General features: G+C 38.3%; 1 protein-coding gene across 1 annotated transcript; it reads left to right on the forward strand.

Moving 5' to 3' along the window:
- Positions 1-55: 55 nt before the first annotated feature.
- Positions 56-22,308, forward strand: VPS36 (vacuolar protein sorting 36 homolog). Its single transcript, XM_040543057.1, has 14 exons — positions 56-273; positions 996-1,064; positions 4,634-4,704; positions 5,968-6,082; positions 7,517-7,606; positions 8,858-8,944; positions 12,102-12,134; positions 12,244-12,321; positions 12,733-12,867; positions 13,738-13,803; positions 14,326-14,390; positions 14,977-15,061; positions 17,350-17,426; positions 17,513-22,308. Exons 1-14 carry the CDS (start codon positions 178-180, stop codon positions 17,604-17,606), a joined length of 1,161 nt encoding a protein of 386 aa, XP_040398991.1. The 5' UTR covers positions 56-177; the 3' UTR covers positions 17,607-22,308.
- The last annotated feature ends 1,053 nt before the right edge of the window (positions 22,309-23,361 follow it).

Consider the following 23,361-nt stretch of genomic DNA (forward strand, 5'->3'; position numbering starts at 1 on the left):
CCGCCGCCCTTCTAAAATGGCGGCCGCTCCTCAGGGCGCCGCTGGGGGGTGTTGTGTTAGAGCGGCCCTGCTTGCTCGCTTTTCGGCCGCAGGAGAGCTGAGCGGCGGCGGCCCGAATCTTAGTCGGCCCGAATTTTAGTCGGTCCCTCGCGGGAGGGGAAGGGAGCTTTGGCCGCCATGGACCGCTTCGCCTGGACCAGCGGGTTGCTGGAGCTGGGGGAGACGCTGGTGGTGCAGCAGCGCGGCGTGCGCCTCTATGACGGGGAGGAGAAGGTGATGGAGGCGGCCCGGCGGCAGGCACCCGGCCCAGGGCCGGGAGGGGACGCGGCCGAGGGGAGGACGAGCCCGGGGGACTGCGGGAACCGGCGGGGCTCGGCCCTGTCAGGAGCTCCTCAGGGACGGGATATGGAGCTGTGGGGCCACGGGCAGCTGCTGGTGCCGTGAGGAGCCATGGTGTCCCTATGTTTTTCACAAATACTGATTGCTTACTGATAAATCCAATCGTTTCTCAGCCATAAAACAGGGAGAAAAAACGCTCCTATATGATAAGCAAGAAGATTTCAGGCCAGCCCTAGCTTGTTGTTATTAGGTTGCTTTTGTTTTTGCGGAACTTCTGCTTTCTATTTCTGCTTTCTCTGTCAGCAAATAGTGTTCCAAAGCCAATAGCCCTTTTAAAAATATGATAATTAGGGATGTTTGCATATCTTGCACGGCATATGGAGGGAGGATCCTTCAGGATTTCCTGGGGGAAAGTTTATGCAGTTGAAAAAGGAAGCTTGTGTATATCCATATAATCCCTTTATACTATTTTTTTCTTTTTTTTTTTCCATTAACATAATTTATTTTGTTTTCTAAAAAAAAAAAAAGTGTTCTCAAAATAATAGCTTATTGTATCTGATTCCAATGTTGTCCTAATGTGTAATGTTTCCAAGTTCAGTGTTTATGCAACGTAGTGGTTAAATCTGTTGTTGACCTGTTTTATTTTTCTTGTTTAGGTGAAATTTGATAGTGGAGTGTTACTACTTAGTACACACAGACTACTTTGGAGGGATCAGAAGAACCATGTAAGTCCCACTTTTGTCTCTTCCATGTCAATCAATCATAAATTTCATAATAAGCAACTGGTAGCTTGCAATGAAAAAACACTGCACACAGATTTTTGTTCCTTCTGTGTATGTTTTGTCTCACACATATAGTCCATTTTTTGGTTCACAGTGGAAAGACAATTTTGTACCAGGAATGTTCTTTCACCCAATGCTGCTTTAATTACATTGTATGCAGAGATGAGGAGGGGTCAAAACAAGTCATATAATTTTTTTCTTCTTTAATGGCACACATATAGAGAAGAAGAGTCTAGCGCTATGTACTAGAAACTGTTGGTTTTGATAATGAAGGTGAAAATGTCATGCAGGTTGTGATCTGAATGCTTCTCCCATGCTCCTGGTCTAGCAAGACCCTTTTTTCCTCACTGCATTTCCAAGTCCAAGGTTCCCTGTCTTCTGGTCCCAGCAGATAGTCCCAAATCATGAATTGATGATAGGAGTTCTTTGGTGGCAGTATTATTTTGTACAGGTCTTACATTTCCAACTGCCTCTTGCTGTGCTGAACCATCCCTTCAATAAGCCAGAACATCTGTCTGTACTACTATGGAGAATCGATTTAGAGGTTAAGCAGCAGTGTTAGAACTGCAGTGTAATACCACTGTTAGATGCTTTGTATCTTCAAGCCACAGCCTGAGTTTCTAGGCTAGAAATGGGTATGAAGAAACACAGACAAGTAAGAAGCTCTCAGCATAGACTGAAACAACGTATACCACCTTACAGCTGCAATTGAAGAAGTCCATCTCAGAACCAGCTTGAATTATGTTTGTCTCGGACACAGTCTTTTAGAAACTTCAGCCACAAACGCCAAAATTCAGACAGAGAGAACTTGACAAATGTGTGTTATACTCCAGTGAACTAGCTTTTAGTGAGAGTCGCTGCAGTGCCTCTGCACTCAAGGGTAGGGCTATTGCCTACCAATTACCACATCCTTGCTCCAGAGCAGGGAGCTACCAGAGCCTTCTACACATATAGTCACCAAGGATGTTCTGAATTTTGGGAAAGTAACACTTTTTTTTTCCTGTAGGGATTGTTTGCAGGAAAAGCAGACCTATTCATAGTTGAAATTTTTCAAAATGCTTTATTTTGAGACCTTGTCCCTAGGTTGGTATTACTGTTAAGTAAGTCAGAGGTTGATTGTCTGGGTCATGAGCTATTCTGTAAATAATAGCTAAATAAATGAATGTTTTTTTTTTTTTTGAGCAGTCAGTGTGAGTTAATTTACCTCTTTTAAGCTATCTATTCATCCCTTATTTCTTCATTCACATCTTTTTGTGACAAGCGTATGTACTGCAATGTGCATTGCTTCTAATCTTCGCAGTCAGACTTTATACTTGCCTGGAGTAACATTGCATATTTTGGCCTCAGCAAGTCAACAACTTCAACAACTGTCCAGATCTTCATTCTCTCCTTCTCAATAAAAATATGACGTTTCTCTTCTCTTGCTGCTACCTAGGCCACATGGCTCCTTGTACTCTTCAAAGATCATCAAATTTACTTAAGAAACTTGGAGAATAAGAAAATAGTTTTGAGGATTAAATTTAACTCAGCAAAGACTCTGACAAGCTCCAGGGCTGATTAAGAGAAGGGGCAGAAATACACAGATGGCAGAATGTTATAATATGAAAGAAGTTACCCAGTTCTGATCTAGTACAGGTTAATTCTTTCTCAGTAAAGGCATTTTTTTTTTGTTTTTAACTTTAAATCCATAGTACACAAATGACTTTGTTAGTGTGGTAAATGAAGCTGATTCTTTCTTAAGCTTTTAGGAGTGAAATGTGTAGCACAATGCCCTTTCATTTTCATGGTGTATAGTTGGCTAAGCTCAGTTGTGATACATCAGCCTTAGAAACCTTAGCTAGCTTACTAAGAATAAATTTGTAGAAAGTCCCTTTTTATTGTGTCAACAATCGTTAGTAATAAATGGGGCTGCTTCTTGTTAAGTTGACATAGTACAACTTGTTATAAAAACACCTGTTTTACAGCTGCTGTTACATACCATCTACAGTTGAAAAGTATAGAAAATAAGTGACTTCTAAAGGAAAAATTATGTAATTCTTTTAAGTTTGTTACATAGCCCGATTTGCACAGCATTACAAATCATAAAATCATACATAATGTCAACACAGGATGTTAGAGAAATGTATCCAGATAAACTCTTTGATTTCATCTATCCACAGCCTTTCTAGCTTGCCTCTCATTTAGTATCACTTCTTGGGAGGAGGAACAGTGGGAAGGAAGGGGTGATTCTAAGTCCTTGTACTTACACTAAGCTTATAACATTTTGGCTGTGAACTAAATGAGTAAATCACTTTAAAAAGTAGGTATTACATGTAATTGGGCTCTTTTTCAGAAACTTATTTTGTTACAGAAGTGTTTTTTTGCCTATATTTAAAATATCTGGAGTTACGTGTTCATTGTACAAGCTGCTATACTAGCAGCTAACTCTGGAGCCACAGAAGAATCTAAATATTATCTAATATCTAAATATTAAGATTTTCTAGAACAGGAAGTACAACCCATGCTTTTTTTCCCCAGTGAGAGATTTACTCATCAGTAGGAGTTCCTGCATGTAGAATTTTCTAAGCTCTGATTTAATGTGCATTAAATTGTTCTTTGCATGGAACAATTATGGTAGCAGGGATTGAGAGGACCCCATAACAATGTTCATTGTAACCTAGTGTTAGGGACAGTCGTGTGGTAGATGGAAGAGAGATTGAAAGAGGGAACGCAACCCATGTTTCTGGCATTCTGGGTGACTGTCAATCACCAAGCTGTCCTGTGAAAGAAGGCATTCATCAAAGGATATTCACCAAAACAGGACCAGGCACATAATTAGGCTTTGAATTGCTCCCTTGAGCAACTTCTGTCTCAAATACATGTATGAAGAGTTTAGCCTGGGTGGGTTAGTCCCCCACAGATGGATACAGTCTTGTTTCTTGCTCTGCTTTGTTATGTCTAAAGCATAGTTCGATAACTCTGTGTTGAGATTAAGTCTGTGAGGATGGGATAGATGGAGACATTCCTACTTGGTCTGTCGTCACTCAAAGGGTAATCTAGCTTTTAGACATTCAGCACTGAGAAGACTGGTGCTTTTGGGTAGCCCTTTGGCTCCCAAAGTAACATCAATGCAAATGTGTTGAGAACCTATGAGGACTGTGCACCAACAGGGATAAGCCACATTCATGTGGAAATTTTAGTGTTTAAAGTTTGAACTTAAATACTGAAGTTTTGCTAATTTCCTGAGGTTTTTATAAATCTAGCCTGAAGTGTCTAAAATCAACACATTTACGTTTAAGTTTATTTTGGTCATCTAGAACTCTGCTTTGAGCTTTTATTATTTTTTTTTCTATTTATATTTCTCTTTACTAGGTTGTTTTTGTTCTTACCAACATATTTCATCTGGTGTGTCTCTGGAAGCACCTGCAGAAATCAGTACTGTTTGTGAAATGGGAAAAGAAAACTCTTCATTTAAGAGAATGAAAGTCAGGATATGGCTTTGATTTCTCTTGTGTTTGCATTGATTATTCTAGGAATGCTGCATTGCTATACCTCTGTCTCAGGTCGTCTTTATTGAAGAGCAAGCAGCTGGGATAGGAAAAAGGTAAGGTGATAAACATTCTGTTTTTTCTCAGATGGACACTTAGTCACATACACGTTACGTAGTAATGCATGGTGGGTTCCATTTTTAACCCAAGTTTCCAGACTGACAGCCACTCACTTAAGGTCAAATGTGTAAGAGAGTGATGACAAAGTGGTATTTGATGCAAGTTGTTAAATAACCATCTTGTAATCACTGAAGTATGTATTCCACCTTGCTGTTTTGAGTAGTCATCAACGTCACAGTGATGTTGCCGAATCTAAATTTGAAAGCTAAGTTTAGTCATTTATACACAGAACTGGCTGGGGATAGAAACCCTGCCAGATCCTGTATTATATAACTTTACGTGACCATATGACTGGTTTTGAGCTTGGAACTGCTAGCGATGGTTAGAAGGAATTAGTGTTTCCCCTCAACTGGGTAACTAATTCAATATGTTGTGTGTGTGAAGAAGTCTTGCAAGAAAAAGATTAACAGGAGGAATTATGTAGTTGACATCTGCTTGCAGCCAGGTAAATAGATGCAGTCAGATAAATAGAATACTGTAATATCCAGGGGGTACCCAGAACAGATCAGGTAATTTACTTATGCCAGAGAAGTCAAATAAATAAAGGCCTATGAAAAAAAACTGTCTGTAAAATGAAATGGGAATGGCAGACTTGCAGCCATGCTGTGACAGTGGCCTAGTGTATTCCTAAAATAATGCTATCTCAAGGTTTGTTTTGGTGATGGATGTCATTTTAGACTGTTATTCCCATGCACGTTAGCTTTGAATGTTGGTTTTGGACAAATTCACATACAGTGTTTGCAAGTGGCATATACAAGCTAGGCAGATTAAACATAATATTGAGACCTTCCATTTTCCTGTGACAAAGATAGTTTATTTTGGCAGTAATTACTGCAAGTCAAAAGCCAAATCAAATGCGCTGCTTGACAATTAGCTTTTACCTTAAATAACATCATCAGAAATCCTTGTTTGAAATCTGAAGATCTGTTGCATTTAATTCCTGAGGATTGATGGTGTCTAAATTTAAAACTTGTGAAATGTTGTTTTAGAGGGTATAGTAGTTTTTATGAAAGGTATTTAAATAAGTCAAAATACTTAAATGTTGATGCACAAATGTAAAGCAGAACTTGACGTGCATCAGTTCATACATGAGATAAAGCTGGTACATTTTTTGATTAAATGGTTAACTTAGATTGTAGAAAAAGGTTTTTTAGATAATAGAAAAAATCTGCTTCTCTTTTGTTTTACTTATTTTTTAGTGCCAAAATAGTAGTTCATCTTCATCCTGCTTCCTCAAACAAAGAGCCTGGTCCGTTCCAAAGCAGCAAATATTCCTACATCAAACTTTCTTTCAAAGAACATGGGCAGATTGAGGTAAGTTTTGTACCATGCAAGCCCAGTACATCAGATCTTTGGACATGCCTTTCTCCTCTTGCTGTGCTAGTGATAATTTTCCATGATCTTTCCATGTTGACTTTTGAGGTGGAGCTTTTTCAATACATCCTTTTTGAAGACAAACACTATGAGCCTTCAGGGTTCTATGCTTTGGTTAAATAACATAAACAGAATTCCAAAAATGTCAGGAGGTACTGTTAGGCTTCATCCTAATTTTAATAGTTTTGATAGTCTTATACTTCCTACACTGTTTTTTTAATTGAACACAATATTTTCCAAAATGATGACTCTGCAATCATCAGATGTTTAACAGAGTCAAAGATGTTTCTTTGTACCTAACCCTCTACTGAATAGGAATCAAGCAACTTAATCATCTCTCTTATTTTATTGCTGCGTGATTTTAGGTGCCTCATAGCTTTTTTTTTGTTTTGTTTTGTTTTTTACCTACCGCTAATCTCAAACACTTTTAGCATTCTAAAAATAATGTAATAGACATTAAAAAGTGTTTTCCTTTTTAAAAAAAAAAAAAAAAAAGGAATTGTCCTCTTTAAAAAAAATTCCCAGTACAAAATCCTCTCTCGAAGAGACTGAGAATTTTGACTTGGAAAGGTGAAAAAAAACATACAGTTTCCCTGCAGCAAATGAGTTTTTAAGTTGAATTAGTTATAAAGGTCTTATAAATGCATTTGCTTCATCAGACTTGCTTTTATTTCTTTGTGATCAGACTCCAATTTAGGACAAGTGTGGATTTATGCCTAATTATAATTGCATAGGTGTTTTGCCTAATCATAACTTTATTTTAATGTGAATGTTCTTATTTGAAAATCAAACATACTGTGCTTACTGGTGACCTAGCTATACTAGTTACACTCCAGATCATTTTTTTTATGACTTCAGAATACCTCAATGTGAACTTTGAACAACTATAAGATTAGATTTTTCTCTAGATTTTGCTCAGTGGTCAGCACTGACAGTTACCTAATCAACTAATGCCCCCTTGTAGTATTAACATTAAACAAATAACTAGGTAGGTCAGTTACACCTGACCTTATGCTATTCAGTTAACAGATCAATAGAAATTGGATTGATCAACTTTCCTTCCTTTTCAAAGCAGGCCTTTGAGCAAACACTGACACTTTTAGCTTTAGCATGTTTTGGAACACTTTGAATATCTGAAAATGTATTTTACAAGGGAAGTACTCATGGAAGTTTGTAACTGCAATAGTAACTACACCTTTCCTTTCCAATTGTCAAAAATTCACAGTAATGTTGTAGTGTGGATGCGTAGGTGTTACTATACTTCGTCTTACAGTGAAATTTGATTCATCTGGGAGATGAATCAAGATGCTGAAATACCCAGACATACTCTGCATAGTTTGTGAAACATCTGTTGTCATCCTTCAATGTTTGCAGTTCTATAGACGATTCTCAGAAGAAATCACACAAAGGAGGTGGGAGAACATGCCTGCTGGTCAGACCTTTCAGGTTACCAAAGATCCACAGGTATGTGCAGAGCTTCTGACATCCTTCTGTATGTCACATGTCACTTTGTTTAGTTTGAAATCATTATCTGCATGTAATCTTGTTTCCAGTTAATGCCACCCCCATATAGTGCATCTGTCAAATACAGAACATTAAAAAAAATAATTATATAATTGTTTGGAACCTGTGTGTATGTGATTTAAATTTATATTCTAATTGGACAGTTGTTATTATGGAGAATCTCTTTGTCATATGTTAGATTGCCTTTTTTTGTCTGCATACTTCTAGGTTAAAAACTGATAAACAGGTGGGTGTTTTTTCTATATATGAGTGTGTTGTATATATGAATACATAGTGTATGTAGTAGTATGGATGAAATAGGATGATTTAATGATTGCTCAATGTCAAATCATGTGTGTCCTCCTCTGTAAATATAGTACCTATCGACACAGTTTCTCCATCCCTGGAGGTGTTCAAGGCCAGGCTGGATGGGGCTTTGGGCAACCTGGTCTGGTGGGAGGTGTCCCTGCCCATGGCAGGGGGTTGGAACTTGATGGGCTTTAAGGTCCTTTCCAACACAAACAGTTCTGTGATTCTGTGATAGTCACATTTCACAGACTGATGGGGAAGCCTGTACCCTGTGCCACAAATCACGTAATGAAAATGCCTTGCTTCCTGTTCTTACTGGGTAACAGCAATCATTAACGCCCCTGCTAAGCTTTGCAGTCAGATTTGAGGGCTGACACTAGTGCCACTTAAGTGCCCTACTTTCTAAAACATTTAGTATCAAATAAAAAGTTCACCATCACCTCCATGCTGATGCATCTCAGCAAGGAAAATTAGACTACATTTAGCATTGTGTTTCTGTGGCTACATTTCTTTAGATTCAATTTCCTGTGGTACTCATGTTTAGATGTGCTCATGCATTTCCATGGTCTGTAGTGTAGATGTTCACATGGACTTGAGAGGCTTTAATTGGGATGAACTGGAATGCTCAGTCAAGATCATGCTATTAAGCATATTGAAATTAATAGCTTTAATATAATAACCATCGTCTATACTACAGCAAGTTCATAGTTGCTTTATGCATATTGTTTAATTTTTGACTCTGATTTAAAAATGTACTCTCAAGAAATAAATGAATTATTGTATGTACGGTATCAGCTCCTTGGAGGAATATTTCTGTCTTCTAATACAAGCTTTTACACACTGAGGCGGATGAGAAAACTTAGCGTTTCCTATTTTGATTCTTTACGTTATTCTCTTTTGCAGGCAGGAAGAACAAGAGCTATAGGAATTGTAGGGATTGAAAGGAAATTAGAAGAAAAAAGAAAAGAGACTGACAAAAACATTTCCGAGGTAAATACTACTGTAGTTTCAAGGTCAGCCACCTGTCTGAGCTATTTACATTTATTCACACTTTCTTTTAGGGGCAGCCGAGACTATTGTTTTTGTTGAGAAATCTGAATTGACTAAGTATATATTTTAACATCTTTTTTTTTTTAATGGGTTTTTCAAAATATATGAGGGGTATTTCATGTACACAGTCCTTTCCAGAAGATTGTTGTTTGGAAATACTGCTGTGTATTCATGAAATTAGTTTCGATAGAATTAGAAATCTGTGTTCAGTGAGTTTTTCATCAGGAGAAGCAGAACACAGAGGCAGCTACAGAGAGAGACCATTACAAGTGTCTTTTTCTGTTTGTACAGCTAAGGTTGGTTTCAGTTGAAAATTTAATACATATTAAGAAGAACATGCTGAACTAAGGGCACGTAAGTGTGGTGCAGTTATGTTTTCATCATATAAATATTCATTTTTTTTAAATGTTAGACTTAGGTTTATAATTATAGCTCAGCAGTCGAGGCGCCAGCGAGATGTTACAAGTATCTATGCAAAGTACGTGGGCTGGATGGAGACTGTCCTGTTTCCCAGAAACAGGACGGTAGTTGAACTTCAGATGCCAATACCAATGGACAACAGAATCCATTAATTTCGTCACTGAAGATCTCTCAAATGTATCTGGGAGATATAGTCTGATATATATATAGAAATATATATATAGAAATAGTCTGATTCTGTCTTGTTAACAGAGATTGGTACGTAGATTGATGCAGAAGTGCTCGTAAACTGTCTACAACTGACAGATTCTTATGGTAAAGCTTTATGGGATTCAGCATGCTGTGATTAAAAAAAGGCATTTGCTATTCTGATGTATAAGAAAAAATATATATAGCAGTTTTGTAGGCAGAATGTTGTTTCAGATACTGCTAGATTTTTTTCTGTTTATTAAGAACAACATAGTGAATGAAGTTCTGTGTGTGGTTCAAAAGGCATTGTGGTTGTATGCGAGTCCGTATAGTTCAAACGGTATTGTCTGGTTATTTTTTCCGTTCGTAGCTTTTTCAGAGAGTAAAAGAACTCCATTTGTAAGCGTTGTATGAACGGAGGAAAGTCATGACTTGTAAAATCCTGCCTTCCTCCAGCTTTAAATGTTATAGATGACTTAATTTTAAAAAATGGTGCCCTGGCTTCCAGGAAAAGGCTTCCTGCATCTGCTGTTCGCTGCTGATAAGAATCCGGTTCTTTAGCCTTTTGTTTATCTGAGGAAGTTCCTGTTAGGTGTGTGCACATTCCCCTTTGTTTCCAGGCCTGCCCTCATGAGTCAGCCGGGGGAGGAGTTAGACACAGCATGCTGTTTATTTAGCTAAATCAAGGGTTCTTTTGATTAACAGTGTTTTCATGCACGTTGTAGAGATTAGAAATAAGCTGGGAAAAGCCTTTTTAGAAAACTTTATCATTTACAAGTACAGTAGAAGGATCTAAATTACACTAAAGATTGGGAAATTTATTGTAAATTACTGTATTTGGCAGATTGGGATGCAAGAAGAAATATTCCACTTAATTTTGGATATGTAACTGAGGTACCAAGCGTTAAGAGGCTAGACTTCTGCAATCAGTCACTTGCACCATTAGGAGGGATTTGGATGAAATCCAAATCTCTGTCCCTTCCCAGAGACATCTTTCTCCTCTTGTGTGGAGCCTCAAACCAACAAGCTTCTGACTCAGGTGCCTAAATGTAAATGGGAACAATACAGTGTTACTGCATAAGTTCTGCTAAAACTTGTCTCTCTAGTGGGGGATTAGTCAGAATGAGCTAGGAAGATTCTAAATTGCACAGAAGCACTGGCTAGACATTGTTGGCAAGATGCATCTGTTGTCATTTGATGTACTGTAACTGAACTACCTTCTTTATTTGCGGCTGGAGAGACGGGGTGCTGCTGTCAGGCAAGCTTTACTTGAAAAGGCTCTAGAGCTTTTCCCACACCAGTTATTCAAAAAAGGTGGTTTGGAAAGGTTCACCACCCAGGCAGGTTGTCATGTGCTTGAGAGAGATGAGCTGAAGGCTCAGTGTTGCTGAGGCTGGCAGAATGAGAGTTGCTCTTAAATAGCTTAAACGTATTTGTTAACTTTTTTTGGTTGAAATGCACCATATTTTTTTTTTAATGCCAGTTGGTTATCATTACTGAAGTTTTTAACTTTTACTATACTTTCAGCTTGCTTTTATATGTTTTATTTCAGCCTGAAAATGCCCTTTGCAGATAGTTGTAGATCTGTTGCATTTGAGACCATCGCAGCTTGCTAAGCTTAACAGACTTGAAGCCATCATGGTCTTATGATGAGTGTCCAGTTTATTACATAGCTTTGTGGAAACGATAAAATTTCTCAGACTACAAAAAAAAATGTACAGATCTGTTTTTACTTAAGCATGTGTTTTGCTTTCTAGGTCCAACAACTAGAGCTTTCAGAAGATGTTTTTAAATATTTTTTTAAATTTAATTTATATAACTCTGGTTGTCTCATGGGCATTATTTCATTCATTTTAACTGTTTTTGTTTATTATGGGAGCATCACTATTCCTTTGTGTACATAAGTGAAAAGATGTTGACACGTTTTCAGAGATTTTGTCTCTGGCATACATGTGTCTCTACTGTATACATGTGAAAGAATGTATCCTCTTCCTTGGTTATTTTAAAGGAACTACAGACTTTCTTACTGACTTAATAACATCTACTCAATAAACTAAAATTGTCTTATCAGGAGGATTTTTTTTTTTCTGTAGCTTTAGATCTGGCTAGCTGTTGTCCAGAAACAATAGATCTCTTTGAGGATTAACTGGTTGAAGAAAACCAACCTCAATATCTCACTGGTCCTCCCTATTGTATGGGCTTTATAAACCATAATGAGCTAATGTACACACTAGAAAAGTGTACGATTGTTTGATTTTTGTTTTCCTTCATTCTTTGTTGTTTATGGATTGTATCGCTTTGATTTGTAGACCTGTATGAAACAAACTTTTCATACATCAAGGAACTATATATAACATACAACATACTAATCTATAGTGGTAGCAGCTCTTACAATTAGCTCAAATAGGTGTACAAAGGCAGTTCACTGTATCTATGAAGCTGAATGCTGTAATGATACTGACTGGGAATGTCTTGCGTTTCATTTCAGGCTTTTGAGGACCTTAGTAAACTAATGGAGAAGGTATGGCATGTGTGACTCATCACAGTAGACTTATGCTTGTTTTCTCAGTTTTAAACATGTTTTCTGTGTTGAGCTGAAAGTTGATTTATCTATGTGTCTTCCTTGATAGGCTAAGGAAATGGTGGAGTTATCCAAGTCAATAGCTAATAAGATTAAAGAAAAGCAAGGTGACATCACCGAGGATGAGGTAAATGAATCTTGTTTCTAGAATCAACAGAAATGTTCCTATGCAAAGCAAAAGCTATCCTTTTAATAAATTCTATGTTAATAAAGAATAATTGAATGCTTTTTCTTTTAAATGCTAGTTAAAGAGACTTCACTGTTTGATGTTAGTATTTATTTTGACCCTTTTTTGTTAAACAAAGATTTTGCTGCCTTTGCGTAGAGAATGATGACGGTTTTCTGCTTTTCATTGGTGGTTTGCTGCTGAAAAATAAGTTGTATTAGTGTTGCCTTCACTTTGCTAGTAATTGACTTTATCGGCAGGAAACCAGTTGGGTTTACTCACTGAAACTGTCTTGTAATAATAAAATCAAAGTGTTTTAAAAATGAGAATCATGCACTAGCTAATGTACTTTTAATTTATTTATTTGTTTAGACCATTAGGTTCAAATCATACCTGCTGAGTATGGGTATAGCTAATCCAGTCACTAGGGAAACGCATGGATCTGGTACACATTACCACATGCAACTGGCAAAACAACTAGCAGGAATGCTGCAGACACCATTAGAGGTAAAGTACCTAATTTTGCACCAGTGTTTTCTGTGTGTTGCTGAATTTGGATGTAAATGTGTTTTGGGTGTATTACAGTGCCTATTTTTAAAGGTTCAGAGTTAGCAGCACAGCCTTGTATTGAGCGTTTATGGAAGGAATCTATATCCTCTTTCCAATTGAGAAAATTTAAGTGTATGAATTTTTGTTTGGAGTAATGGCATCTTGGTTTCTAATTCATGAAATGTTGGTGGTATCTAGTAAATCACATTAGCAGCCTTTCTGTTTGAACCACCTTTATTTCTTCCCACAGAGTATTATTTTTTTTAGAAAGAAACAACAGTAACTTTGAAAAGATAAGCAGTCATTCTTCAGACTGTTTAAAAATTCTATACTTATTCTCTCTTAGTAATGCATCATATTTTAATTTATCTGAAGCTCTCAGAGTTCAAGATTATTGCCAAAAAGCTTGATTTCCTTTCGAAACTTCTAAGTCTGTATGTCTCCTAAGAAACATATAGCATGTTTTGTGAAATAAATGTGCTACCTGCTATGATCAGAAGGACAAACTGTCTGAAAAGTAAAAGCTCTAAGTTGATCGATAGATTTAATATATTGAAATTCTTTGTTCCCGTGACTTATTCTTTATGGTAACTCAAAGTAACTCTCAGTTTCTGGATATAGTATCATTTTTTTACATTTTAAAATGATTAGAGAAAGATACCATCTAACAAATTAATGCTAGAAATGTGGTATTGTCCTGGGTAGCTTTTTTATTAAAGGTCATCGTTTAGCTCCTCAGTTTTAGTTGTTTAATCAGTCAAATGCAAGTTAAGATACTGCATTTACTAGATTAATACTATTTCTCTTACCAGTCTTGTACTTACACAGGAGAGAGGAGGAATCATGTCGCTCACAGAAGTGTACTGTCTGGTAAATCGTGCACGAGGACTAGAGGTGAGAAGTTGGTTTGTCTTAAATATTTTGTAAAATGTACTTCCTTTATAAGGTAATTGAAGAATAAGTGCAAAAGTATTCCCTACCAATTGCTCACTAACAACAAGAAGTGATAAGCCCTTCATTAAAATGAGGAATGTTCACCATTTTCCTTTCTCCTCCTTCCACGTAATGGTTGTGTTCTCTGTAGTTTGTCATAATGTATGCTGCCTTTTATAATACTGTATAAAAGAAATAATCCATCCTTATCTAGAAAGAAAACTGTAAGGACAGAATACTAAAGAATAGGGATTGTTTTTCCAAAGTACATCAATTTTCTCTGCAAACAGGGCAAGAAGGAGCATTACAGAAAACATAGCAAGGGATCAGGAAGGAGTGTAGAAGCCAAGAGAGTAGACAACAGTGTAAAAGAAAAAAAAAAGAACAAAATTATGTAATCTGGTGTGTATTATAGCAGTAGTTGTTGTAACTTTTACTGATACTGGAATTGCAAACTGTGAATAAACGTTTTACTATTTTTAGTTGCTCTCACCTGAAGATTTAGTAAATGCTTGTAAGATGCTGGAGTCACTGAAATTACCACTAAGGTAAGAGATTTACAGATGTACTTATAAAACATAGTACTCGCAAGTCAGGCTCAATACTTTACCTGCCTACAGTAGCTATTTTTTTTAACAAAGTCATCCAGGAGCTGCTTAATGCACCAACATCCACTCTATATTAAAATATTAATTTTTAACTGTCTTTCACTTTGTCTGCTATGGATATGTAGAATATGTAGCTGTATGAATGAAATAGGATGATTGAGTGATTGCTCCATGTCAAACCATTTATGTCCTGCTTTGTTGATATTGCCTATCAACATAGTTCCCCATCCCTGGAAGTGTTCAAGGCCAGGTTGGATGAAGCCTGGTGTAGTGGAAGGTGTCCCTGCCCATGGCAGCGGGGTAGGAATTAGATTGTGCCTTCTGGCACAAGCCATTCTGTAACTTTTTTGAGACTGAGAAAAGTGTTTAACTAATGCTAGGCGTATGCCCAGCTCTTGCCTGTCTCTTAAGGCTTTGAAGATGCTTTTAATTTTAAGTTCATTTTACACAGCTTTTTTTTTCTTTTTGAATGTGGTTATAACTGTGTGACTGGATTTTTTAGTAACTTTGACTCTCGTGATTTTAGGCTTCGGATATTTGACAGTGGTGTGATGGTGCTTGAGCTCCAGTCTCACAACGAAGAGGAAATGGTAGCTTCTGCTTTAGAGACAGTAAGTGAACTTCACTTCCTTCAGTGTTCAGACTGTGCTGGGGATACTTAAATACATTAGGTATAAAAAGTAAAATACAGGACCTCCTTTTGAGGTTTTAAAATACAAAATATTGCACTTCCAAAATCTTCTAACAGTAATACTTAAATAGCACTTCTCATCTTCAAAATGCTGTGCAGGCAATAGTCTTAGTCATTGCTTTTTCCTTAAGGAATAAAACACTTTACCATCTCTTTTCAAACTTCATTAACCTTTAACCTTCCTCCAGATCTTTTGCGCTGTAGGATAAAATTCATGGTGTATATTAAGCATGTAACTTAACAAAAGCGGACTTCGGTCTCTCTACACAATGTGCTTAAAGGTAGTGAAAGTAACTCTTAAATGTTGATATGGCTAGTTGTTTGGTTTGGGTTTATTTTGTAAAATAGCACATCGTGTGTGTAACACCTTATACTGAGTTTGCTGTAAAGAACACTCAGTTGCAGAGTAATACAGAGAATTAAGCTGACTTCATCAGGAGAAAAAAAAGTAGCATAGATCGCTCAGGGTGGTAAACACTCCTGGTCTTGCTATGTCTTGACTCTTTAAAGTGCTGCTGTCCCATTAATGTGGTGCATTTTCCTATATGTTTTCCAGTGGGATGTGAATTTGTTTTTCACAAAGCTGAATGAAGGATGGTTGGGTGTATTTAAAGTTAGGCATAAGTCAAAAAGGACTTTGACTTTGGCAGTCAAAGCAGAAAAAGTAGAGCTATCACCGGCATCTTCTCACTTGATAAATCAAGTGGACTCTTCAGTGTGGCTTTATGTGATTGGTACTGTTAGAGCACTCTCTCACCAAAGAGATCTTTTAGATAAGAGGAATGTGTATAGCTGTCTAAAAAATACCTTCTTCAATTATCAAAATTAAGACACTTAAATATTTCAGTTGTTAATCCTTTCAATTTTTGTTACATTTACAGAAAAATACCTAGTCCATTTCAGTCTTTTAATATATATATTTTTCCAAATTAATTTGTTGCCTTCAGTAAGAGGGCTTATCACTGAAAGGAAAGGAAAGGCCTTTTCTTAATAAATGAGGTCAACCACAAAAAGCAACAGATGGTGGATTTGTTAATGAGGTGCCTTTTTTCTTTTATTTTTGTAACATGGGGCTTTGACTTCATAGAAGAATGGAAGGGAGAGGCTTTGAGTGAGGAAGGCTAGCCCATAAGGGAAAGGGAAGATGAGATCAGAATAGTGGCCAAAAGCTCCCTGTGCTTAAATTATAATGTGCAGTAACTTGAAACTTCTGAGAAAAAAAAATGAAAGGAAATCGCAGGATTTCAGAGAGGAGAGTGATGTGGTTTAGAATGGCTGGCGAAGACAGGAAATGACGTGGAAGTCAATGGGAGCCAAAGTCACTCTTGATGAGAGTGGTGGTTTGGGAAGGAAAAATAGTTAATGACCCATATGCCATATTAGATTGTATAGCTGACTTCCAGTACTCAGATGCAATCGTTTATGGTCATGAAATTCGAAGTTAGGACTAATTCAATCTGAGTTTCTGCAAAAGGAATACTGCTGCTCAGGGAGTGCTCAGAATGACGCAGAGTAAATCCCTCCCCACCTGGTTATGTGGGAAGCAGGAAATGGCAACTACATGTGGATGTGAAAGTTTGCTTTAATCAGTGGAGAAATGGAAGAAATAATTCGTAGCTAATAAATCAAATGTTTATATAGGAAATTCAATGCAGTAATAATCCTGGACTTAACATTTTGTATTTTAAGTGTCCGCATGCCAACCTGTGTGAGGTTTCATTTTCGCATGTATCAACCAGTGTGATTGAGACAATGGGACCAAAGTTTTGGGTCCCAAGACTGAAACAGTCTTTTCTGTTATCCGAATGTGATGGTGGCTTTTACTGATCCCACTAGTAGGCCATAATGTAGGGTGGAGTAAGAAGGTTTTGGGATTTAATATAGCCAGTAGAGATACCTTAATTCAACTCAAATTCCCCACCTCCCTTTAAGATGATGTGAATTTCTAAATGGACGAGATGTTCTGCCCTGCTGGCTTTTATTTCCTCGCTTGAGCTTCACAGTCTGCAGAATCGCTTAGTACAGTTGAGCTGTGTAAATACTAATTGTTACAGAATACTGCTGTCTGTGAGCTATTTTTTAAAATGCAAACAAACTAGTTGTCTTCACAAGAGATTTGCTACCAATTTATCACTTCACAAGGCTAGACCTGACTGAGTTGCTATTTTAATGCCCTCGTTTGTTTATCTGTGTGTTTGTTTTTGATAGGTATCTGAAAAAGGTTCTCTCACAGCTGATGAGTTTGCAAAGCTGGTGGGGATGTCTGTTCTCTTAGCCAAAGAAAGGTAAGTAATAATTGTTGTGTTTAATAATGCCTTCGTTATCAAGTTGTCCTCAACTAATGCAACAAATCTTCTTTTGCTTTCTTTAGGCTGCTTCTCGCTGAGAAGATGGGCCATCTTTGCAGAGATGATTCGGTGGAAGGCTTGAGATTCTACCCAAATTTATTTCTAACGCAAAGCTAATGTAGTTTGTGTACATCTGCTATGTAACAGTTGAACATGAGAGCAGAGGGCAAAACCCTTGCCACAACTGACTTCAAAAAATTTTTACTTTTTGTCAAATGCAACAGTGGCGAACATTGCAATGCTTTACAGTTCTCAGGTATTTCAAGTGCTGAATGAATCTTCTTATGCAGAACCAAAAGAAAATAGGAATCACTAGGTCAGAAACATAGTAATTGTCTCAAGCTGGCTAGCTCATGTTTCAGGTCTTATTTGATGTGCTCTGTAACTTCTCATTTCAAGAAAAATGAGATGAAGATTCCACACAAGTGAAAGTGGAGAGAATACCCCCGTAGCCTGCCATGAGCGTCGGCGCCCAGAACATAGGTTATTGCATACTCCAATTTCAGTTTATTTATGTCTAGAGCAACAAAGCAGACAGATGCATCCATAGCGATAAGAACAGTAACTTCAGTGTGTACCGAGGTATAAGGAACAAGATGGTGTAGCGTAACCCCTTCTCCCTGAAGTGATGAAGTATTCTGAGAGGATCTTGGGATTCTTTACGCTCTGAGACAGAAAGAACCTGCTGCAGGAGAGATTAACAGATATTACGTGAATCTAGAAAGCACTGTTCATTTTGTCATGTCTTATACTAATATCTGACAGAAGCATTGTTAGTACAGACTTCCTCCCTTCTCTTTCTTTGCCATCTCCCTTCCTGTCTCATTGTGTTGCACTTTGGGTGCACTTTCTCTGTCCTCTCTTTACATCGTGCGGTGTAGTAGCCTCCTGTCACTTTACCAGACTCAGTGCTCTAAAGTGCTTGGTTTTTGTCTTTTACTTTAACGAAAGATCAGGCTTCGTCAGCCTGTTACCGTTTCGGAGAGACGGTTCATTTTGCTTGTGCCTCGTATGCCAAAATTAATGTACTTTCAATATTGAAGGGAGGAGGAAGACTATCGCCCTATGTTTAGTAGTCACGAGTTATCTTTCTGTGTGGTATTCCTCACCCTGTGTTCAGACTGAATGCAATTTGATGCCCTCAGCTTTCATAACTCCAGTGGAGTTGTTCTATTACTTGAAAATCTGTCATGGTAATAATGGTCAGTGGATGTTTATGATCCACATCAGTTAAATTTTCAGCTTTTTGAAATGACCAGTTTTAGTAAATAAAAATAATTCAAGTTATGGGCAAGGACAACATATATGCAACTGCATTATGGCTGTAAAGCCAAATCAGCATCACAGAAAAGGTGAGAAAGGTGTGTGTGTTTGTTCTGCAGCCTGAAAATGTTGTCAGAGCTATTTGTTACCATAGCTCAAACAGGGTTAAGAACCTGGGAACAGTGAGTTCAGTGTGGAGATCCCTACGGTGCTGATGCTTTTGATTTGTCAGATGTTCATTTAAATCTAGAGAACTCTATCCTCTTATCCTTGTCACTAGCAGACTTTTATGGAGCGCTTTCTTTAGGGCGGTTTTCCTCTGTGTTTCACGAAAGTGGCTAGAACTAATGGATTTGGCGCAGCTGAAAGAACTGTTCCCCACCATTCTTACTGTGTTAACCATCTAGTACCGTCTGTCCAGGAGCTGTATGGCCTGCTGCTTTCCCTCACCCTCCCCACAACCCACAGAAGAGATCTATGCGAGGTACTTCAGGCAACATCTGTCTAAGAAAGGACTGGAAGTTGAGAAATGCCGAAGCAAAAAGCTGGTTCGTGAAGGCTGAAGGCTGTTTCTCGTGCGTGATACCCAAACCTGCCAAGGGGAGACCAGTGGTTTGTGGGCCTGAACCTCTCCCCACAAGGGGGCATGTCTTCTGCCGGAAACACAAAGACAAAGGAAATGCAAAGTGTAAACTTCCAGCCTCTGTTGCTCCAACCCAGAGCATTTCGGTATCTTAATTAAGCAATAACAATACGATGTATTTAGAATGATGGTACCTTCTTGACCGTTTTGTTCCCGAGATTTTCCTCGATTTTTTTTTTTTTTTTTTCTCCCTGTAGGGAAGAAATCTAGCAGCCAGATCGTACAGCTGGTTTAAAATTTAAACACAAACAAGAGAAAATGACTGCCAGAAAGTAATAAAAATTAAAAGATTTTTCTTAAATAGACTGTTCTGTGAGTTTTTTCTTCCTAAATGTTTTGGGACAGCTTTAAAGTTTTTACACATCAAAATCTTGTGGTTGTTTTGTGTGGTTTTTTTTTTTTCCCCTCCAACCTTGATGTTTCTATGAGATTTTTGCTGTCTGATTTCTACCCAGAAGGGTAGAGGTCAGGTTCAATTTAAAATTAAAAGGTAGAATTAAATGCAGCTAAAATGCCCTGGTTCTGTTGCTTAGTAGCCTGTGATGTATCAGAGGCTACAATGACAAAACTGTAGATGCCCATGGAAGCACAGACTGGCTCCCTCGTGAAGTCAGAGTCAGACCCACACATACACCCTGTGCTGGCATTGGAAAGGCCTTGGACACGTTTAAATTTGTTTTCCCAGGTGAGGGGCCACAGAAATCATGTATCTGATACCTACAGTGAGCCAGCTGCTAGTAGAACAAGTATAGTGGCATTATTTATGGGTGTGATATCGTGGTAGCACATCAGATTGTCCGAAGTTGTCAGTGCCCAGTCCTGTTTCCATTGGTACTACTAGCAAAAAAAAAAAAAAAAAACAAAAACAAAAGCAAAACAAACTATTGACTACATTGATGCAGGATTATAGAAGAGAGGAGAGTACAGCAGCTCTCATTTCCACAGATTACTACAGCTTAATATGTAAGGTGCTTGTATGAACCTCATTTTCTTACAGGTTTTGATCGTTCCTAGGACATTTGTATCATACTATGATACCCGAACACTATCTCGCTTTGCCAGGATGTCCAATTATGCAGTCCTTTGAACAGAGGCTGGTAACAGAGCTCCATTCAAAAAGTCCTTGTTCCTTTATGGAGCAGTCTTAAATGATGATCATTTGAAAACACAGGCTTTTTTATGCCTCTGACAGGAAGAGAAGGCTGCTCAGGAATCTGTACATCTCTTCCGTTTCTCCTTTGCCTTTGTTTTCAGGAACAATTACTTTATATTCAGCCTATGGAAGCGTGGATCAGATCTGAGCTGTATTTCTGAAGTGCAAACTTTTTTCTGAAGTGTTATATACATGTCTATGTATGCATATTTGGAAGTCCTTAGGAGTGTATCTTTAATAACTGCTGCTGGTCATATAGTGATTAGCTAAACTCATCAATGCTCAGTTTTTCTAAGCTTTTACAGTTTGTCCAAAGGACCTGATTCTGTGTGTGTTGTAAAATTAGTGGAAGCATTGTCACCGAATTCGTAAAGACCGTAGTGGGAGCCAGCAGGAGCGTGTTGCCACCAGGAGAAGTTTTCTGCTTCCTAAAAGCTGGGGTGCTTTCATTTGGAACCAGACAGTTCTTTCAGCATACACGCTGAACAGGCAGGAATGGCAGATGCAAAATTATTTGTGGACCTGATATGAAATGGTTTTCTTGGGTATGAACGCCCTCCCCAACTTCTGAGCTATGTTCACAAATCAGACTATTACGTTGTTTCTCCTATTTTAGCCGTTCCCATTTCATCCTAATTCTCAGTGCTTCAGGGATTCAAGTGTCAGGTCTTCCTCTGCTCTCTTCTAGAGAACAAGTCTTAAGAGGAACCTGTAGCTGTAGAACTTAGGAGCATGGTTTAGTGGTGGACTTCTCAGTACTGGCATAACGGTTGGGCTAGCTGATCTTAAAGGTCTCTTCCAACCTGAATGATTCTCTGATACTAAGATTTAAGCTCTCATTTTGTTGTCCCAATAAAGCTGCAAATACACATGCTAAAAGGATGTAATGGGCATGCCTGTTGGCGATGTTTGCCTTTACTTTAAGGAGATACTTAAAGACTTTTTGGAGCTGAGCCCAAGTGGCATACCTCCCAGGTAGGTGTCCTGGCCAGCAGGCTTGAGAGCGATTTTTTTTTTTTCTTTGTGGATTGGAATTAAAGTATTATTCGAGTATTTAAAATAAAAAATAAAAAAAAATGGGGGAGAGTGGGGAGTCCTCAGTTTCAGAATACCCCATAGCCTGCTAGTTAGCACACACTCATGAGAGGTATACCTGATAGAAGCCAGCTTGCTTCACATCCCAGCTCCAAACCAAAGGCTAAGTATGATTTTGGGTTTCCTCTTTCCCTCTGGATTTTAAGTGCTGTGACTTCAGATTCTTCCAGAGGAGGAAAACATTAATCCCTGCTCCGCCATGCTCGCAGCAGTGACTGACAGTGAACTGAGGGTAAAAGGGGCTGGTACTGCCAGAATATTCATGATCCCCTTCTGAATTTAGCCCTTTGCTTCTACTTGTGGCGTGAGTTCAGAGCATCCGGACGTTTTGCATTGTTTAATTCACATATTTTATATACTTGGATGTTTTCACTTAGATGGCAGAATGATCTCAAGGGAGTAAGTTAAGGGGGAGACTGATGTAATCTAATCTAAATGCTGTTTCACTCTTTGTACTTTGAAGTCAACAGTCAAACAAAGAAATCAGTGCTCCTGTGCCCCTCGATTCACATGTGCAGAATACTCCCAGAAACTCAAAGGCAGGACTTGTTATTTTAACCAAAAAGTTTGCAGGACGATACACGCTGTGTGAAAGCACTCTCTTATGGGAGGAACTATAACGGCAGCATGGCTGCACTGAATAAATTTGTCTGTTGCTGCTTTGGCATTTGTATTGTGGTAATTTCATGATTCATTTTAAGTAGGTAGAATTCATTTCAAATGTTGCCTAAACGTGACAGCATTTGACACTGTCTATGAGAAACAGCTGCTCTTTCAGCCAGACTTGGCAGTTGCGCATGTGGCACAATTCCCCTGAGTTTCACTTAAAATCCGACAGAGAATTTGAGGTGTGTCCTTAAATTGCAAAGATATTATGGTCTGATCCACCCATTAAAAGGGAAGGGCAAAACTCCCACTGACTTCACACCCAGCCTTCGTTGTAATCAGATGCTGACCAGCTAACAGCTCTGCAAAGAGGTGCCTCAGGTAGGGCTGGGCTCTGATGGCAAGGAAGAGCTTAAAAGGTGGTCAGGAATAAGATCCCAAAATGTTTTGGTCTTTTCAGCAGAAATACTAAATGAGCCATAAGTGAAGCAAAGTGACTGGTTTTGATCTTTCTGCCTATTGTTTTTTCCACAGTGTTTTGGGAAAGCCCAAGATAAGGATTTTTTATTTTAGTTTATTTTCCGGCTGGGACAGTGATCTATTTATAGGTTATAAGGCCAGAAGAAACTATGACCGTCTATCTTGACCTCTCGGGTACCAGAAGCTGTAGGACTTCTCTTAGTTAATTTGTGTTTGAGCTAGAGGTCCTCTTTCACAAACAAGAGGCCTTGGTTTCTGGGAAATCCCACCACAACTCTTGGCAGATTTTTCCAGTGACTATTACCTGTTGTAAAAATGCTCTCAGTACACGTAATCAGAGCTTGCTTAGCTTCAGCTCCCAGGCACTGGACGTTATATTTAATGAATCTGCTATCACAGGTGTGTTCCCCACAAAAATAAACCATTTGGAGTCCTTCCTCCTCTACGTTTTCTTTTTTTCTGCTTTTTCCAAGGTCTTCTATAGCTACCTAATAGCCACATAAATTGTGCACATCAGAACTGAACAAAGGAAACGCCATTGCTGAAGTACTAATTGCAGGGGCAATTTGTATTTTTCGCCGTATATCCCCAATTTTTTCTCCTCCCAGCCTCCCAGACTGCACGCCCATGCT

Source organism: Cygnus olor, chromosome 1 (genome assembly GCF_009769625.2).
Source record: "Cygnus olor isolate bCygOlo1 chromosome 1, bCygOlo1.pri.v2, whole genome shotgun sequence".
NCBI classification, from domain to species: domain Eukaryota; kingdom Metazoa; phylum Chordata; class Aves; order Anseriformes; family Anatidae; genus Cygnus; species Cygnus olor.

Coding starts and splice junctions, on each gene's coding strand:
- VPS36 (XM_040543057.1), top strand. CDS start 178: ATGGACCGCTTCGCCTGGACCAGCGGGTTGCTGGAGCTGGGGGAGACG. Junction 4,705..5,967: donor GCAGCTGGGATAGGAAAAAG/GTAAGGTGATAA, acceptor CTTATTTTTTAG/TGCCAAAATAGTAGTTCATC. Junction 7,607..8,857: donor AGGTTACCAAAGATCCACAG/GTATGTGCAGAG, acceptor TCTCTTTTGCAG/GCAGGAAGAACAAGAGCTAT.